We start from the raw sequence: 16,754 nt of genomic DNA, 5'->3' as shown, positions 1-16,754 counted from the left end.
GGGATAGTGTGGAGTCCCTCTCCTGATTTGGGGATAGTGCGGCACAGTCACGGCTCTCCCCACACAGCCTGCTCCCTTATTCCCTTGTGTCAGGTGAAACGGACCGGGTGGGGGGGTGGGGTTCAATATTTATCCCGTTTATCAGGGCCCTGCCTTATCAGCTGCTGCTGCCTTTGTTTGCGAGACCAGGCTGCCTCTACAAGGGCCACTCCCGTTTCTCCTGGCTGCGCTGCTCCAGCAGCTTAAGATAACGTCTTCCCTCTACGTGCTCGGCATGCGAAAGTGTGCGACAGCGGCCAGCGCGCGCAGCCCAAGTTAGCAGCGCCCATTTTTCTGTCCTCCTTTAATGATTGTTAATGTTGCTCTTTAATCTCCTCTTTAATTCTTCCTGCTTTTATTGTTGCTAAATGACTATATGGACAATAAAACAAGATCTCTCAGGTCTTTTTAAAAGGTTTACTGTTAATGGGGGATAATAGAGTGGGCGATGTCCTCTGACATTCCTTATCCAGCGATAGTGCTTTTTGCTTGGACATGGGCTAATGCTATCCTGATCAAGGGTTCTGTGAACATCTTTGTTTTGTGTGTTGTTTTTTTTATGAGGATTTATTGCCTGGTGTGTCATAAGTCTCATCGTCGAGCAGTCTATATGTTTTTTAATTACAGGAAAATGGTAGTTTTACAGAGACAGAGTTTTTATTTTTTCATCTAGATGCACAAATATAAGCAGATTATTTTATGTAACAGACCTGGTGCTCTGCGTGGGGGCAGAGGCCGCCCACCATAACTGGCACTCATGAATATTCATAATAAGACAGGGCCCGGCACCCTATTCTGAATGATTGGCAGCTACAAGGATGCTACACGTGTCAACAAGAACCCGGAATCCAGACCAAGGAAGCAGTGGTCTCTGTTCATGAATATTCATGAGCACCTGGCTTCAGCGGAACTCCGCTGTAGAAGGGGGGCCAAGCTTAGTGTCTGGGCTACGAATTTGCCGCCTCACCCGATTGAGACTGTGTGGAAGTGACGGTCTTTGAAAATAAGTCCTCACCTGAAAGTACCAGTTTTGCGGTGAAAGGTGCTTGAACAAAAAAATAAATCGCTCCTTCCCTAAGACAAGAATATTCTTTTGTACTTCATGACTAGTAGAAAATGGTATGTGAGGATGCCACTGATGAGCTTGGGTTCTGCATTGACAAAGTTTAGCCCCAACCTGCATTAATGTGTCGCTTCTGTTGTCCCTCACTCTTGGTCCCACCACAGGCATCGGTGGGTTCATGGTTCGACAGCGGAGTCGGACCGCACAAGGCAAGGCCAAACATTCCCTCTCTCGGAAGGACTCCTCAGGGTCTGTATCTGAGAATCTGCCAGGGAAGGAGGAAGGAGGTAGGCAGCCTTACTTCTCCGACGAGACCTTGAAAAAGCCTAGGAGTTTTTTCTGCTTTACCAGTGTTTAGTCGAAGCAGCTCTATTTGAGTGGTGATGCTGTCTTCAAAAATGGATTTATCCAGAACCAAAAAAATAAGCCAATTCACCAACACAGTTTCAGGGTTTAGACTTAATGGGTCAATTGTAGTGTGATTGGCTGGAGTTTAAACACTGCATTACAATTGGAAAAGATATCCAAATCTGTGAAATTAGGATTAGGTTTTCCAGATGTAATTCAATTCTGTGGTCTAGGGGTTGAAACCTGAGGTTCAATCTCACACTAAGCACACTGCAATTGGCCCATAGGGTTTTTTTTACCACCTTCATTTGTTGTTGCGTTGATGGGAAATATGCTGCAAACAGATCTCCAAGTGTGTTTGCTGCAAATTTGTGTTAAAAACAAAGGACGTACACCATTTTCAAACCGATATGAATTTCAGTGGTCTGTAGCGTTGAAACAAGTGTTGCTGTAAACCAAGTGTGAATCAGTGAGCTCTTTCTAATGGAGCTCAACCGCTTTCACTGCAGGTTGGAATGAGGCAATGCCTGACACTCCAGTGGAGGAGGCTCCACCCGGACTCGAGTCACTGGAGAAGGTGAAGAAGCGTTACAGGAAGAAGAAGACTAAACTGGAAGAGGAATTCCCTTCATATTTACAGGTGCGTGACAGGCCCACGTTGCGTTCGACCCCACAGTACCATGGGTGCCATCCCGCCCAAACAAACAGCCCAAAACAATAACTTTTTTTCTGTCAGTGCAAGCTGTTTTTAGGGCAATGGCCTGCAACCATTGGTTGCAAGTTTGTGTCCCTGGTGGGTCACATCTAATACCCTTAAGTGAAAAATCTGAAATCATGCTCCACTGGTCCGTATTTATTGACAGATAAAATGTTGTAAATGTAATGATGAGGCTTTATGCTTCTCATTTTTCATTATTGTGTCAGTGTAAAATGATGCATGATGCTTTTAGTTGCTTAGAAATTGTCTCGTTTTTAATAGTGGTATGAGTGTGTTTCAGAGACCAATGTAAATAGAATACATTCATTGACACTTTCAGAGCAGTTAACAGAATAGTTTAATGGAGAGTCCAGTTTCATTCTTCCTGTGTCTGATGCCTGGTTGTCAGTGGTGTTCTCAAAGGTAACATCACAGCAAGTGTTCACAACTAGGTTACGCATCAATACAGTTCCACTGAGCACACACCCTTCCGGGACCTCCTATGACTCAAAACGCAAATAAATCACTGTTTTCTGTTTCTCAACCGTGCACCCACACACACAAACGCAAAAGGCTGGGACTTTTTCCAAAAATTGAGTTTCAAGCTAATCTCCTAAATAAGAGACATTTTGTCATATTTTATGCCATAAAAATTTCAATGATCATAAATTTCAGATCATAAAGCCAATGATGCCATCCGCAGTCATAAAACACGGTAGATCGAATGTTGCGCAAGTAAAATAAAAAACGAATTATAATGAGTCCATCAGTAATTTGCAACAATGGCATGGCTTACTTAAATGAATCTGAATTGAACAATCTCCTTAAGAGGGGGAAAATGGGTCAGCCTTTGAAGGGTTAGTAGGGCGGCTGCATACATTGCAGGTGACTTATTGTTGGTTTTTATTTTATCTCTAATGACATGGAATCCATAATATTTCCAAATTTGTCTCCTGAGGTGTGAGGTGGAGTTTTTTTTGGCTCCTCCATTTGGAATGCAGAGTGTACATGTGGATAGCATGACCCACACATGAACTTTATTTATAGGCTGCCGAAGGGTATACCCTCCAGACAAAACGATAACATGGTTTGGTGTTTATCGGTCTCTTTGATATTGAGCGCGACACAGATGAGCACAGAGCACAACTTGGGCTCCTTCTTTTGCCTAGGTCGTTGGATGACAAGTTTCAACCCTTAATTATATATTCTAAATGTTAGGTTTTCCTTGAATTTGAACACGGTATATTATCAAACAAAACCACAACAGCCGCAACAGACACACTCAAAAATGTGCACGCCCACAGCGCCCTCACGGCCCCGCCATGTGTCGGTTCACTGCCTCTGACTAAAGCCCTCCCCCCAACTCTTGAAGGCCCGTTCTCATTGGAAAATGTGAGCCTTGCATTCCTGTTCAGATTCATACGGAGCCCCTCTTCAGTTTTTCGCTTTATTTTTCTACATTCTCACTCTGCTCCTCTCTGGATTGGCTCATACTCCCCTTGTGGGGGCGGGGGGGGGGGGCTTTGGATGGACGTGGGCCGCGTGCCATCGGGCGAGGGCAGCTTGCTCTTTCTGTTTTACAGCGGGGGGGCCGACAGCTCACCAGCTGTCACCGAGGGCTCTCTCGTTCAGCAAAGTTTCAGATCAAACCTAAAGGTCCTCACTAGAGGAATGACTTTTAATCAATTATTTAAATCCCCACGCGTTAGGCTTTTAATGTTTTAACACAGCGGGGAGCAGCCGCGGCCATCGCAGGAGCTGTTGCCATATATGCTGAATCGCTCCCAGCTTACTTAAACAAGCGCCAGGCTGCCAACGGCATCGGGATCCCTGCGTGTGTGTGTGTGTATGTGCGTGTGTGTGCTCTGTGTGTGTGTGTGTGTGTGTGTTTTTTTGTATATGCGTATGTATGTCTGCGCATGCGTGCGTGTGTGTGAATGCGTGCTCACCTGTGTGTTCTTGTGTACATCTGTTGTGTGTGGGTGTGCATGTAGGTGGGTGGTTGGGTGTGGTGTGTGTGCGTGCGTGCGTGCGTGTCTGTGTGTGCGTGTGTGTCCGCGTGTGTCCGCGTGTGTGCGCGTGTGTCCGCGTGTGTGTGCGTGTGTCCGTGTGTGTGCGCGTGTCCGTGGTGCGCGTGTCCGTGCGTGTGTGCGCGTGTGCATGCATGCGTGCCCTGTGCTTGCATGTGTCTGCTGCTCCCAGTAGGACAGGCTGGCTGTGTGTCTTAATAAATCCTTTGCCTGGAGCAGTGTTCTGATGTTCAGGAGATCCTTTAACACACAGGAGAGGCGAGCCACAGGGGGTCTCCCGCAGCAGCCAGCTTTTCCCTTCCTCTCCTCTGTAGCTCCGCACAGCCTCGATCTCCAGGGTACCTGTGTGGGTTTTGAACTTAACACCTTCTGAAAGCCAAAGCGCCTCCTCCCCAGATCTAAAGCAGTGCTCAGTCAGGGAGAGGCAGCGGAGCCAGCGGTGCACAGGAACGAGGCCGCTGGGGAGCTCTGCGCTGTCCTGTCCTCCGGGCCTGTACGGAAAGGGGGGGAGGCGGTGCTTTGTAGCATCGGTTTGAAAAGCTGATCCGTCTGGCTCGGTGTGGTTGCCCGCGGCAGGAGGCGTTCTTCGGGAAGGAGCTGCTGGACAAGAGCAAGCAGGCCAGGCAGACCCCAGAGACGGCCCTGTCCGACGACGACCGCGCCCAGGCCCACAGCAAACCCCCCAGTGCTGCCGCCAGCTTCCTGGACCCGTCCTCTGACCCGCTGCTCAGCGCTGCCACCACCCCCATCTCCAACAAAGCTGGGGCCTTGGGTAGGCACTCTGTTTCCAACTCTCTGTCGCTCGGTCTTTCTCTGTCTCTCTCTTTCTCTCTCGCTCTGTCTCTGTCTCTCTCTCTTGCTCAGTCTGTCTGTCTCGTTCTTTCTGTCTCTCTTTCTGGCTCTCTCTCTCTGTAAGCTTTATTTCTCTCTTGCTTTCTCTCTTGAGCCCAGCAGAGAGATAAATGATAAATGAAATAGGCTGACTCACATGCGCTGTCAGGTGGGTGTTTACAGTACGCGATTCAATGTTGATGAACACAGGCCACGAGGCGTGCATTCGCAAGGGTCTTCAGAGTAGTTTTGTTTTTCCCACTCATGGTTCACACATCCTCAGTTCTGTCAACCCTCATTCATGGCCGGCCAAGCAACATCTCCACTTAAGTGGTAAATCCACTTCAAAACGGTTAGACAAAGATTCCGTGCTCCTCTGAATTGGCTTATCTGGCCTTTATCGTTTCAGAGTATAGACGTGAGAAGTCAAAGCAGCAGTGATTTTTCTTTAGATCTCTCATTGCAAAAGTGATCATGAAGGTTCAGCGAAGGTTTTCTTTCCTTGGTTTTCTTTTATCTCTTCTACTATCAGTCCTAAGAGCCTCTTCTAAACCACTTTCCTATCTGACTTTATTCTAGGACACTGCTTTCATCATGACAGTTTTGCCCCAAATTGGCTTACAGTACACATAGAGTACACTGTATTGTCCTTTTTAGTTACTTTTTTATTTACTGTAACAATTCGTTTGTAACATGTAACTGTTATGTATTATGGCATTATTATTTTGCAATACTGTAAGAGAAGTTATTAAAGCAATATATTTTCACATCTATTGTAATATCTTTTTTATTTGATAAAATAGATATAACACATACATCTATACGTTTTCTGCTCAGTAGCAGAGATTTTGTTTGGCAAGTCCAGCGCAGCAATATAGATTTTATTTAATTTATTGTTTTGGTTGCAGTGCAGAGAACGGAGATGTATAATGTGCAGATTAATCAACAGCAACGCAAGGCAACCCTCTCGTAACTTTATTAATAAAAAGGTCCTTCGCTGATCTGCCGTGTTCGCGCGGGAGGTGATTTCGGTGTCTTTCGATCTCCAGCCAACTCGGAAGACCCGTTAGTGGACTTGTCGGAGGTGCTGAACACGGACGACGACATCCTGGGAATGCTGTCCGGCGACCTGGCGAAGCCAGGCGACGATTCAGGTAGACGGGCGACGCGGCACAGTGCTCGGCCCAAACGCCGTCGGCAAAAAAGCACACGCGCGCGTCTCTCGCCGTCCCTCTGCGCTTTAATGGCTTGCTCTTCGATTCTCCTCCCTCCGTGACACTGACACCACAAGGCCAGCATCATTCCCAAATGCATTGCTTCTTTTTTTTCTCAACTTTCTTCCATTTCATTCATTTATAATCTCCACTTCCTTTCACAGACAGTTACTTTGTTTTGTGCCAAAAGTTCTGAATGTATTTATTGGGGGGAGGAAAACAAAAAAAAACAGACAAAAACTGTTTGTGCCTGTTCTTTTCTTTCTTTTTAGGAGTTGCTTTAGTTTTAAGGTGTGTTTGTTGGTTCTGTTCTCATTTCATGGTTGTTTTCACGCTCATTTCTGTCTGGTTTTGGGTTCCTGTAGGTCTTGGTTTGTGCCCGTTTCAGGTGGAGAACTCTCCGTCTCCATTTGGTAAGAGATGAGTCTGTGGTCTGTCCCTGGCTAGTGGTAGCTCTACTGTAGTGGCTCTCCTCTCCTAAACGCTTCACCTGCTTTACCTCTGACATGTCTGCTTCGTTTTTGTGCCACTCTCCCCCACCACTCCCTTTCGCAGCCTATTTGTGGTTATTTCTGAAATATGGTTTCACTGCTAAAAAAAATGTTTCATGGGAAATATTTTTTCATCAACCAGTGCATTTTTAGCCTGAAAACACTTATGAGGTGGAACTACGCTCCAGAAAGGCTACATAGTCCTCCCATAGGCATGACAAAGCACATGTGATAATCAATCATGACAATCTATTATACATGTTATGACACTCATTGTGCATGCACTGAGCATTGTGAATGCAGGATTTTGAATCTATTGTAAAATTTGCCACATACATTATAACAAGATAATGACATTTTACATAAGTTGTAATACACTGGCATGACTGATCATGCTATAGGTCATGCTTATGACCATGCTACGCAGGCTTTATTATTTGTTGATTCGTTTTTTTATGTTGCCACATTGTTACCAAAATGAAAGATTAATTAGTAGTAACTAAAACCCATCAATTGTTTAGATCTACCTCACAATTATTCTATCATTTATATTGGGTCTGGAAGATATTTTAACGTCATTGACAACAGATGAACAATCTTCATAATGGGATCTTGCGCAGCTTGAAAAATGACTTGCAATCATATTTCTTTATGTTGTATTTTTGTGCATATATTAACCTAGTGAGTGCTCTCACGTTTGTATTATGCTAAGAGGTGTTTTGACCGTGCTACTTTTTAATTGATTTATTCACACACACGCACTTCTACATTCAGTGGAAGGAAAACTGCTGTCCTTTACCATTGCTGTGGAAATTATAAAATCACCCATCTTGGTGAGGGCACCTTGTGTTTATTATGTTTTCAGGAAAGAATGCCTGCACCTCTGTCCCACTTGTAGCAGCTTCTCATATTAAAGTCACATTCTAGAGCACTGGATGTGCCACAAGCTCATATAGAGCTACACTACATGGCCAAAAGTATGTGGACACCCGACATACAAAATCTCATCCAAAATTATGGGCATTAATATGGAGTTGGTCCACCCTTTGCTGCTATAACAACCTCCGCTATTCTGCAAAGGCTTTATACTAGATGTTGGAGCATTGCTACAGGGATTTGCTTCCATTCAGCCAGAAGAGCATTAGTGAGGTTGGGCACTGATTTTGAGATTAGGCCTGGCTCACAGTTACCTTTCCAATTGACCCCAATGGTGTGGGATGGGAGTGAGGTTAGGGCTCTGCACAGGCCAGTCAAGTTCTTCCACACTGTTTTTGACAAAATAATTTCTCTTTGGACCTTGCTGCATGCCTGAGGGCACTGTCATGCTGAAACAGGAAAGAAGGGCCTTCCCCAAACTGTTGGGGAAGCACAGAATCGTCTAGAATGTGATTGTATGCTGTAGAATTAAGATTAGCCTTCACTGGAGCTAAGGGGCCTTGCCCAAACCATGAAAAACAGTCCCAGACCTAGGGGTGTCCAGATACTTTTGGTCATACAGTGTACTTGTTAGCTTTCATTTTGGAACACAGGATGATAACTTTTCTTTATGAATAAGCCTCGTCTGCTTACGTCTGACAGCTATATTTACAAGTGATGGGCAGATTATTTTTCGACGGGATGAATTTTTCACACTTGTGTTCACAAATAGCACGAAATAAATCTCTGAAAATTGAACCCATTCAGAAGGAAATTGGGATGACGAAATTAGGCTCCAAGTGTACGGTTTTCCTGAAGCCCCCCATATGTCCTGCACATTCTAAAGGCTTTGTATTATGATTGGTGTTCTCTTTTCTTATGATGGACGAGGGATATTTAAATCCATGATGGCTGATGTTATAGTTTGAGCTTTTAGTAACACTTTTTTAAACCATCAATTTGTTCTCCAAAGCAAAACGTCAGTGAATATGTACTGACTCTTCTGATTTTGGGAAGCTGGTTTGTCTACTCACTGCTGCTCTCTAGCCTGTCTGGGTTTTTAATTTTTTTTTTTTTTAATGGGGTCATTTAAGAATGAAAATTGACTTCTGTTGTTCTTTCCCCTTCCCTCTTTTCCTCCCTCATTTCCTTCCTCCCCAGCTGGCTTGGATATCGGCCCCATCCCTGATGACCCTGTGATCGCCCCCCAGCCGCATCCGAGCCGCACCCAGCGGACTCTTCCAGTGGAACCCCTGGATGGCATTCTCAGCCCCGAGCTGGATAAGATGGTTACAGACGGTGAGTTCCTGTCAGCTTATAGTTAATTCTATACTGACTATACCTCGCAATTATAACGCAGCCTTTTGTTCTTCTTCTCGGAAATTAAAAGCACTAAAAATAATACAACGTTTGACCTAACTGTGTTTTTAGCGCATATGTCGGCAGACCTATTCCATCTAATACCAAGTAAAAAGCTTTTAAAAATGCGACACAAATACACTGAAACTAGACCGGCAATTAGTTCCAACAATCAGCCAATCACGATTTCTGGATATTGTATTCTTTCCGCCAATAAGAACGTTTTGAAGTGGTTCATCAGTCCGTCATGTACACACAAGCGAGATCAGGCAAAAAAATATGAATTTTTTTGTCAGGTCCTGATTGAGCAAAGAATTTAGTGTAATTTGTAAACTTGCTGTTAAAATGAAGTGTGAGTTCCGGAGTGTCTGCGGTGGTGCTCTGGTTCATGCTTTCACTGCACAGTATGTGATTGATGTTGACATCCAAAGTGGTTTTCAGGCACTTCAGTCAACATCTGTCTTCCCTGCACGAGGCTTTACAGCTTAATGGTTTCCACTTCGCGTAAAAAACAATGTTTTGTGGTAACTGTTGACATGTGGCAAGAGTAATTTTAATTTAAAGCGAGGTTTTGTGTATTTTACAGACCTGCAGTTTAACCATTTATTTATTTATTTTTAAAGAAGCATGCTTAGCCCAATAAAGAAACAAATGTTTCCAAGATGCTGACTATGTCGTTGATCTAATTCAGGCTTTGTGATTTTCAGGGGCAATTCTCAGTAAACTGTACAAAATACCAGGTAAGCATTGATCTCTGAACTCCTAGACATTTAGATGAGTGATTCAGTGTTTCAAACTGAGTGGCTAATACTGCTGTCGCCACCCATAGAGCTGGAGGGGAAGGACGTGGAAGACCTGTTCACTGCCGTCCTGAGTCCTAGCCGCACCCAACCCCCTCAGCTCACACACCCACTTCCCCCCAACACTGTGCCCTCTACGCAAGGACCCCCAATGCCTCTACCAAACCCGGGTATGTCCCAGAGCCTTGCCTTATACACAACCCAATCCCCACAGACCAAAGTCTGTGCACGCTTGCCCAAAATTGCATCATGTAACGTCAGCTGAACGGGCCTGCCAGGTTTGTTGGAGATTTTTACTATGCCAAAAGATAAATCGCAATATATTTTTGTAGTGTACTTTTAGGATTGCTTTCTCACAAGTGACTGGACAGAGAATGTTTTCTGGAGGGAACAGAAAAGGCTGAGCAGGTTCTGGTTGGACGGCTAGAAAAATGTTCCCTTAAAGTCCTGGAAAATTATGGCCTAGAATTGAGTGGATGCTTATAAAAGAATATATCTGTCAGTTTGACGAGAATGTTCAAGGGCTCCAGTACGTCAGAGGCACGGACGTCTGTGTCTTAGGTGGATATGACTGTTTCCTCATGAAATCTCAGTGGTTCATACTTTATTTATTTATTTTTTGTTAGGGGTCTGTTTAAAAGCAGAATAACTGTCTCTTCTGTTGCAGTGGTAAAGGTTTTCTGATATGCATTCTGATTGTATTGTATTATATTATATGGTGTTTTATTGTGCTGCGTTGCGTTTTATTTTGTTGTGTTGTACTGTGCTGTGTGGTAATGCACATCTCCATTGCAGGAGATGGTATGTTTCCACGGATGCCAGTGATGAACGGGCTAACGGGACCGAACCACCCCCACTTTCCCTCTGGTCCCATGGGCCCCGGTGGGGTGGGACCCTGCGTCCCCAACAACTTCTCTCCGATTCAGCGCATGCCATTCCCCGAAAACATGAGGTTCGACCAGCTGCACCCGCACCCCATACCACCCTGCCTGTCTGTCCTCCCTACCCATTAACAGAAAACATATTTTCAGCTTAACCCTTTGTAGAGTAGTTTTTTTGGAATGTTTTTCCAAAATTCCAAGTAGGTGTTCTAGAACTCCAGTGCTTTCAATTACCAGTAGTGTTTGTTGCACCAGCATTAGAATGTTCGCAATCTTGATCGTGATCTTACACAAGGGTTTAACCGGGCACTGAAATGGTTGACTTATGTACCTGATCTATAACCCTGAAAGACAGAATGTAAGCAAGTAAAATGATTGCTTTGGTAGAGTCTAGGTTATTCCTCTTCAGAGTGGTTTTTAAGCCTGGTATCAGGTAAGCTAAAAATGATAATATGCTGTCTTGACCCCACCCCGTTCCCACAATATCCCTGCACCTGCGCCCCGCCCAGGGAGAAGAAGTTCAACCCCATGCGGAGCGAGATGGGACGCCCCTGGCCTGCACCTGCGCCCGGCCCGGCCCCTCTCACCGCCCCCTTGCCCGAGGGGGAGACTGACACCATGTCCAATGCCCAGCGGAGCACGCTGAAGTGGGAGAAGGAAGAGACCCTGGGGGAGTTGGCCACAGTCGCCCCTGTCCTCTACACCAATGTCAACTTCCCCAACCTCAGGGAAGAGTTCCCAGGTGAAATGCCCCATTTCCTTACAGCACTGACTGTTTGCTCAATAGTCTTGCAATACCGAGTCTCATTGAAAGAGCAGGGGCTACAAATATGGAATATGATGCAATGGTAGCAACAGCCATAAACGTGGCAGTTATTTATATTTTATATGTTTTTATAATAAATAAATATAAAACCTATAGAAATACTTCTACATTACCCAGAGTGTGATTGTTTCAGGTGTCAAGGACTGATCAAGATTTCTGTTGGTTTTAGACTGGACAACCAGGGTTAAACAAATCGCTAAGCTCTGGAGGAAGGCTAGCTCTCAGGAGAGAGCCCCATATGTGGTAAGAAGCCCCATATACAGTGCTACTTATTAACTTTTGTTACTATAAATATTCAGCTAATTTCTGTCTTGTGAGTATCAAATTACACTTGGCTGTGTCAAACAAATCATGTCTGTTACAAAAGCATGCCTACTAAATAAATAATGATTAGAGTAATAAATGTTTATCATTTGCTGCACTAGATCAAAGGAATATATTAGACATTATATTCCTCCTTTTCCTGTATGAAAATAAAATACAGCATATTCACGGTTTTGTGAGCTGGTGCATCGCAGCACGTTGGAAACAGCAAGGCCTGATTTTTTTTTTTCCTGTGGAGAATTAGATGATGTTTTTCTGAATAAATTTTGCTCCCTTGAAGTAAACTTTAGAGGGGGCACTAGGGAGACAGCAAGAGCTCATGCATCTGTTTGTGCATGCTTCTGTTCTCCACATTTCAGTTTTCTGAAGGCTTTTCATAACCCGTGGGCTTCCTTTTACTTTTTCTTTGAGCTTTCATTGCATAACTTTTTAACGTAACAGGCTTATGAAGAACTTTTTTTTTTAAGACTATCTAAATGACTCGCCGTGGCTGTGCTGCATCATCTCGTGCCAGAATAATGTATGGCTTCACTTATAAGTGCTCAAATAACCTCTAAATTTTTATATAAATCTGGATATTGTGAAATATTAATGGCCCGAAGTGTCCAAGAGATACAGTCTAGACACACTGTTACTGTTACCTTTTTTCTTTGTGTGTTTCTGCTATACTCAAACTCGAATTAGTCAACATGATAATATTGTGTGTTGAACGCAGATTGATATTCAGGTATACATAAAAGGTTAACCTTTTAAAGTAGGAAGCTGTTCATATGAACTTTACCTCACAGTAGCTACAGTGCTGAAATCATTTCTTTATGCAACTAGGCTGGAAATACTGTGAACACCTACTTAAAGGCTTAAAAGCTATGTTTTTGAATCTCAGTACTCCGATCAATGCCAGGACTTTTCATCTTCGTTCCTTTGAAATGCTTTTTCTGTGTAATTTTCTTTTCTCCCAGCAAAAGGCCAGGGATAACAGAGCGGCCTTGCGCATAAACAAGGTTCAAATGTCCAATGAGTCCATGAAGAGACAGCAGCAGCAGCAGCAGCCCGATCTCTTCGACCCCAGTGTGCCCCTGGACTCCGAGAGCCTTTTCAAGGACCCGCTGAAGCACAAGGAGTCTGAACACGAGCAGGAATGGAAGTTCAGACAGGTGAGGGAAGGGAGTCGCAACAGCGTGCGTGCACGGCACCGTCATCAACTCACCATCGCATGTTTTGGGGGGAACGGTGGCCTGCTGTGTGTGTGTGTGTGTGTGTGTGTGTGTGTGTGTGCGCATCCACGCATGAGCAAGCACAAAACAAAATAATGGAGCTTGAGTTTGGGCGGGGTTGTGGGGCGTGAGATTGATCGTAACCTAGGGCCAATGTAATTAGCAAGACTTGATTTCTTTTGTAAAATATGTGCATGGATGAGTGGTCATTTTTATGCACTTGGCGCTGTGTGGGGTACTAATTCTGAATTTGCATTGAAAAGGGAGAGTTAATTCAGATGTGGGGACCCGTTAAGAAGCAGCAGGAAAAGGTCCCAAAAACCAAAGCCATAAAATCATCAAATAAAGAAGTCCTTTTTGGACATTCCAGCCAGGCAACTATAGCTACAGGATGTGGAAAAATGTCTCTGGTAAGATCCCAGGCAAAGCACTGTTCTGGCATCTGTCTGCCAAGAACCCATAAAATAAGTTTACAAGGTGTAAGAAAAGAAACAGTAAGTAGAGATGTAGGGAGAGAAGTGGCTAACTGCTAAATCAGTTCCTTGGTCTACAAAAAAGAACACTAATGAAGTCCACTAAGCTATATTTCATCGCTTTATTTCACATTCAGTGTCACATCGCTGGAATGTAGATTGTTTCCTCTGCATGGCATTAACAACATCTTTAGATCTGTTCAAGGGTTGCTTGTAGCTAAGAGAGGAAAGACCTAGAAGCATGTCATCACTGTATTTACTAATTCAATTCATATTAAAAAAGTGCCCACAAAAGTGTCTATTTTTTTTGTTTCCACAATAGCAAATGAGACAAAAAAGCAAACAGCAGGCCAAGATTGAAGCTACCCAGAAGCTGGAGCAGGTTAAAAATGAACAGCAGCTACAACAGCAGCAGCAGCAGCAGCTGCAGTATAGCAGCCAATCAGGGGGCGAGCCGGCCTCCAGTGGAAACCAGAGTCCTGCGACACCCCAACCGAGCAATGGAAACGCATCCCCATTGCAACCTATAAATCCCAAAGAAGGGTTCCCTAGGTCCCAGCTACCAGTGCCCCCCTCGTCTGCTCCCTTGGACGATGTGTTCGTGCGCCCCCAGCCTCCACCCCCCGCCACTGCACGGACTCCGATCCAAGACACCTGTTTCCAGGGGCAGCAGCCACAGGCTTCATCCCCACAGATTTTCCCGCCCAGCACCTCTGCTTCCCGACCAACCTCCCCATGGGACCCCTATGCCAAAATGGTGGGGACCCCCAGGCCACCACCTACAGGATCAGGCACTACCCGGAGGAGCTCGGTGGGGCCACAATCCCCTGCCCATGAGCCCTTTGGCTCACCCACATCCATGTACAGCGAGGCCTATACCACGCAGCTTGACACTCCCCATTCCACCGTGCCTAACGACCCATTTGTGAAACCCATGGGGCCGCCAAGGGCTGGCCCCATTCCTGAGCCCACAGGGAGGCATGCAGCGGGCGGTGGCACTGGAGATTCGTTCACCCGGCTAGGGCTCAGAGCTGAGGCCTACCAACGCATGTCCCACAATCGGATGATCCTCTCTGACCCCTACTGCAAGCCACTGCTAACCCCCATCCCTGGCAGCAATGAATCCGGCTCTGTGTCTCTGTTCAAAGCCCCTATGCCACCTCCCCAATCCCAGGATCCTTTTGGGTCTGCGCCATCCACCCCGCGGCGTCCGGCCGTGGATTCCTATGAAAAGCCTGGGTTTTCCCAAAATGAGGATAGCGACCCCTATGCACACCCTCCCCTCACTCCACGTCCGTCCATGAATGATAGCTTCTCCACCCCTCCTAGAATGGCTCGGCACCCCCAGGGTACCCTCTTCTCAGCACCTTTGCCTATGAACCGGCATCCCCACCGAGATCCATTCACACAGACCCCTTCAACCCCCAGGCCTGATTACTCCCAGCAGTCCCCTGATCCTTACGCTCAACCCCCTGGCACCCCTAGACCATCTGTGGACCCCTATGCTCAACCCCCTGGCACCCCTAGACCATCTGTGGACCCCTATGCTCTACCACCTGGCACCCCTAGACCACCTGTTGACCCCTATGCCCAACCACCTGGCACCCCTAGACCACCTGTTGACCCCTATGCCCAACCACCTGGCACCCCAAGACCACCTGTTGACCCCTATGCTCAACCACCTGGCACCCCTAGACCACCTGTTGACCCCTATGCCCAACCACCTGGCACCCCAAGACCATCTGTTGACCCCTATGCCCAACCCCCTGGTACCCCTCGACCATCCGCTGACCCTTATGGTCAGCCGCCTGGCACCCCCAGACCTGATCCTGACCCTTATTCACAGCAGCCCTGCACCCCTAGGCTGACCCCTGCAGATCAGTATCCTCAGCAGCAACCCATTCGCATGTCATCCCCTTCCCAACCAGTAGACCCTTACGCCCGACCACCGGGGACCCCAAGACCCACAAACATCCAGCAGCTCGGTACTGCAAGACTGGTGCTGAATGACCCTTATGCCCAGCCACCGGGCACCCCCCACCCTGGAGCGTCCCATGGGGACCCATTCGCTCGGCCGGCAGCCCTTGGCACCCAGACGCCTAAACAGTCTGGTATGGTGGATGATGGCTTTGGCCAGCTGCAGCCTAACCAAGCTGGCCTGACTCTGGCTCATGACCCCTATGAGCAGGCGCCAGTGACCCCACGCCCACAGTCTGGGGAGAGTTTTGCTCATGACATCAAAGATCAGCCTGGGATAGGGCATGAGGGTACTTCCCTGGCTATGGGGCATTTACCAAATCTCCCACAGTCCACAGGGAATGCCCCTGATGCTCAAAGCAGCGGGGTACAGCCTCTTCTGGTAGACTCCGAAGAGAAGCTCAAACAGGTATGGATCAGCAGACTGTTCCTCATTCAAAGACAACATATGATGAGGCCTGAGTTGAAGATGGCAGCTTCTGTAGTGTTTGCATGTCATATGCTTGGTAGAGATAAAGGATCAGGGGGCTGCTGTGTGGTTTAATTTGAGAAAACACTGGGTTCTAGTATATGGATCTACCCCAGTTTAGCAGAGATGAGGATACCGTGCTCTCGCCAATTGATGGAACATGTTAAAATGTTAAAACAAAAAAGGTTAAATATATCAAATGACTTGGAATGTTGTGATGTTATCTATCCATTAAAAATGGATATAGTATTTTTTTCATTTTTTGTACATATCCCTTCTCTTCTTTCTGTTCAGCGGCAGCGTCTGAGGGAGCTGATCCTCAGGCAGCAGCAGCAGAAGAGTGCCATCCGCCAGGAGAAGGGCCTTCAGGAGCCACCCATGCCCCGACACTGGTCTCAGGAGGACCCCGGATCCCAGAATGAACTTTTCAGCAGGCCCCCTCCCCCATACCCGGGTATGATGAGAGTTGCTCCGATGGCCCCTGGGGGTCAGAGGTTCCCCGGGCCCTTCCTGAGTGACCAACAAGGGCCCTTCCCATCCAACGGCCAGTTTTCCAGACCTCAGTTTCGTGGAATCATGGGCATGAGACCACATGGTGCAAGGCGAGTTTCAGCAAATGCGATGACATATGTGACATACCAGTGGGATTTTGCATTGCAATTGATTTGAAAAATTTATGTACGATTTGCATTGTAGGAATATGTTAAAACGTTAAGCTGAGTTAAACCTCTATCAGCCATTGCCCTATTTATTATTATCAGTTTATTATTTATAATATCATGGTTATGACAAAAAACAAGCTC

At 46.2% G+C, this 16,754-nt stretch overlaps 1 protein-coding gene across 1 annotated transcript in view; it reads left to right on the top strand.

Moving 5' to 3' along the window:
- Positions 1-16,754, top strand: part of kmt2ca (lysine (K)-specific methyltransferase 2Ca) — a 149,859-nt gene that overhangs the window by 102,265 nt on the left and 30,840 nt on the right. Inside the window, exons 26-40 of the mRNA XM_064334063.1 lie at positions 1,267-1,389; positions 1,960-2,090; positions 4,754-4,949; positions 6,058-6,162; positions 6,588-6,635; positions 8,790-8,927; positions 9,695-9,727; positions 9,817-9,957; positions 10,583-10,739; positions 11,178-11,410; positions 11,664-11,737; positions 12,778-12,972; positions 13,296-13,442; positions 13,828-15,891; positions 16,246-16,553. Of these exons, the coding sequence (XP_064190133.1) occupies positions 1,267-1,389; positions 1,960-2,090; positions 4,754-4,949; positions 6,058-6,162; positions 6,588-6,635; positions 8,790-8,927; positions 9,695-9,727; positions 9,817-9,957; positions 10,583-10,739; positions 11,178-11,410; positions 11,664-11,737; positions 12,778-12,972; positions 13,296-13,442; positions 13,828-15,891; positions 16,246-16,553 (4,093 nt within the window). The remainder of the gene's footprint in view (positions 1-1,266; positions 1,390-1,959; positions 2,091-4,753; positions 4,950-6,057; positions 6,163-6,587; positions 6,636-8,789; positions 8,928-9,694; positions 9,728-9,816; positions 9,958-10,582; positions 10,740-11,177; positions 11,411-11,663; positions 11,738-12,777; positions 12,973-13,295; positions 13,443-13,827; positions 15,892-16,245; positions 16,554-16,754) is intronic.

Source organism: Anguilla rostrata, chromosome 4, assembly GCF_018555375.3.
Source record: "Anguilla rostrata isolate EN2019 chromosome 4, ASM1855537v3, whole genome shotgun sequence".
NCBI lineage: Eukaryota > Metazoa > Chordata > Actinopteri > Anguilliformes > Anguillidae > Anguilla > Anguilla rostrata.
This window is presented reverse-complemented; position numbering and strand designations above follow the sequence as displayed.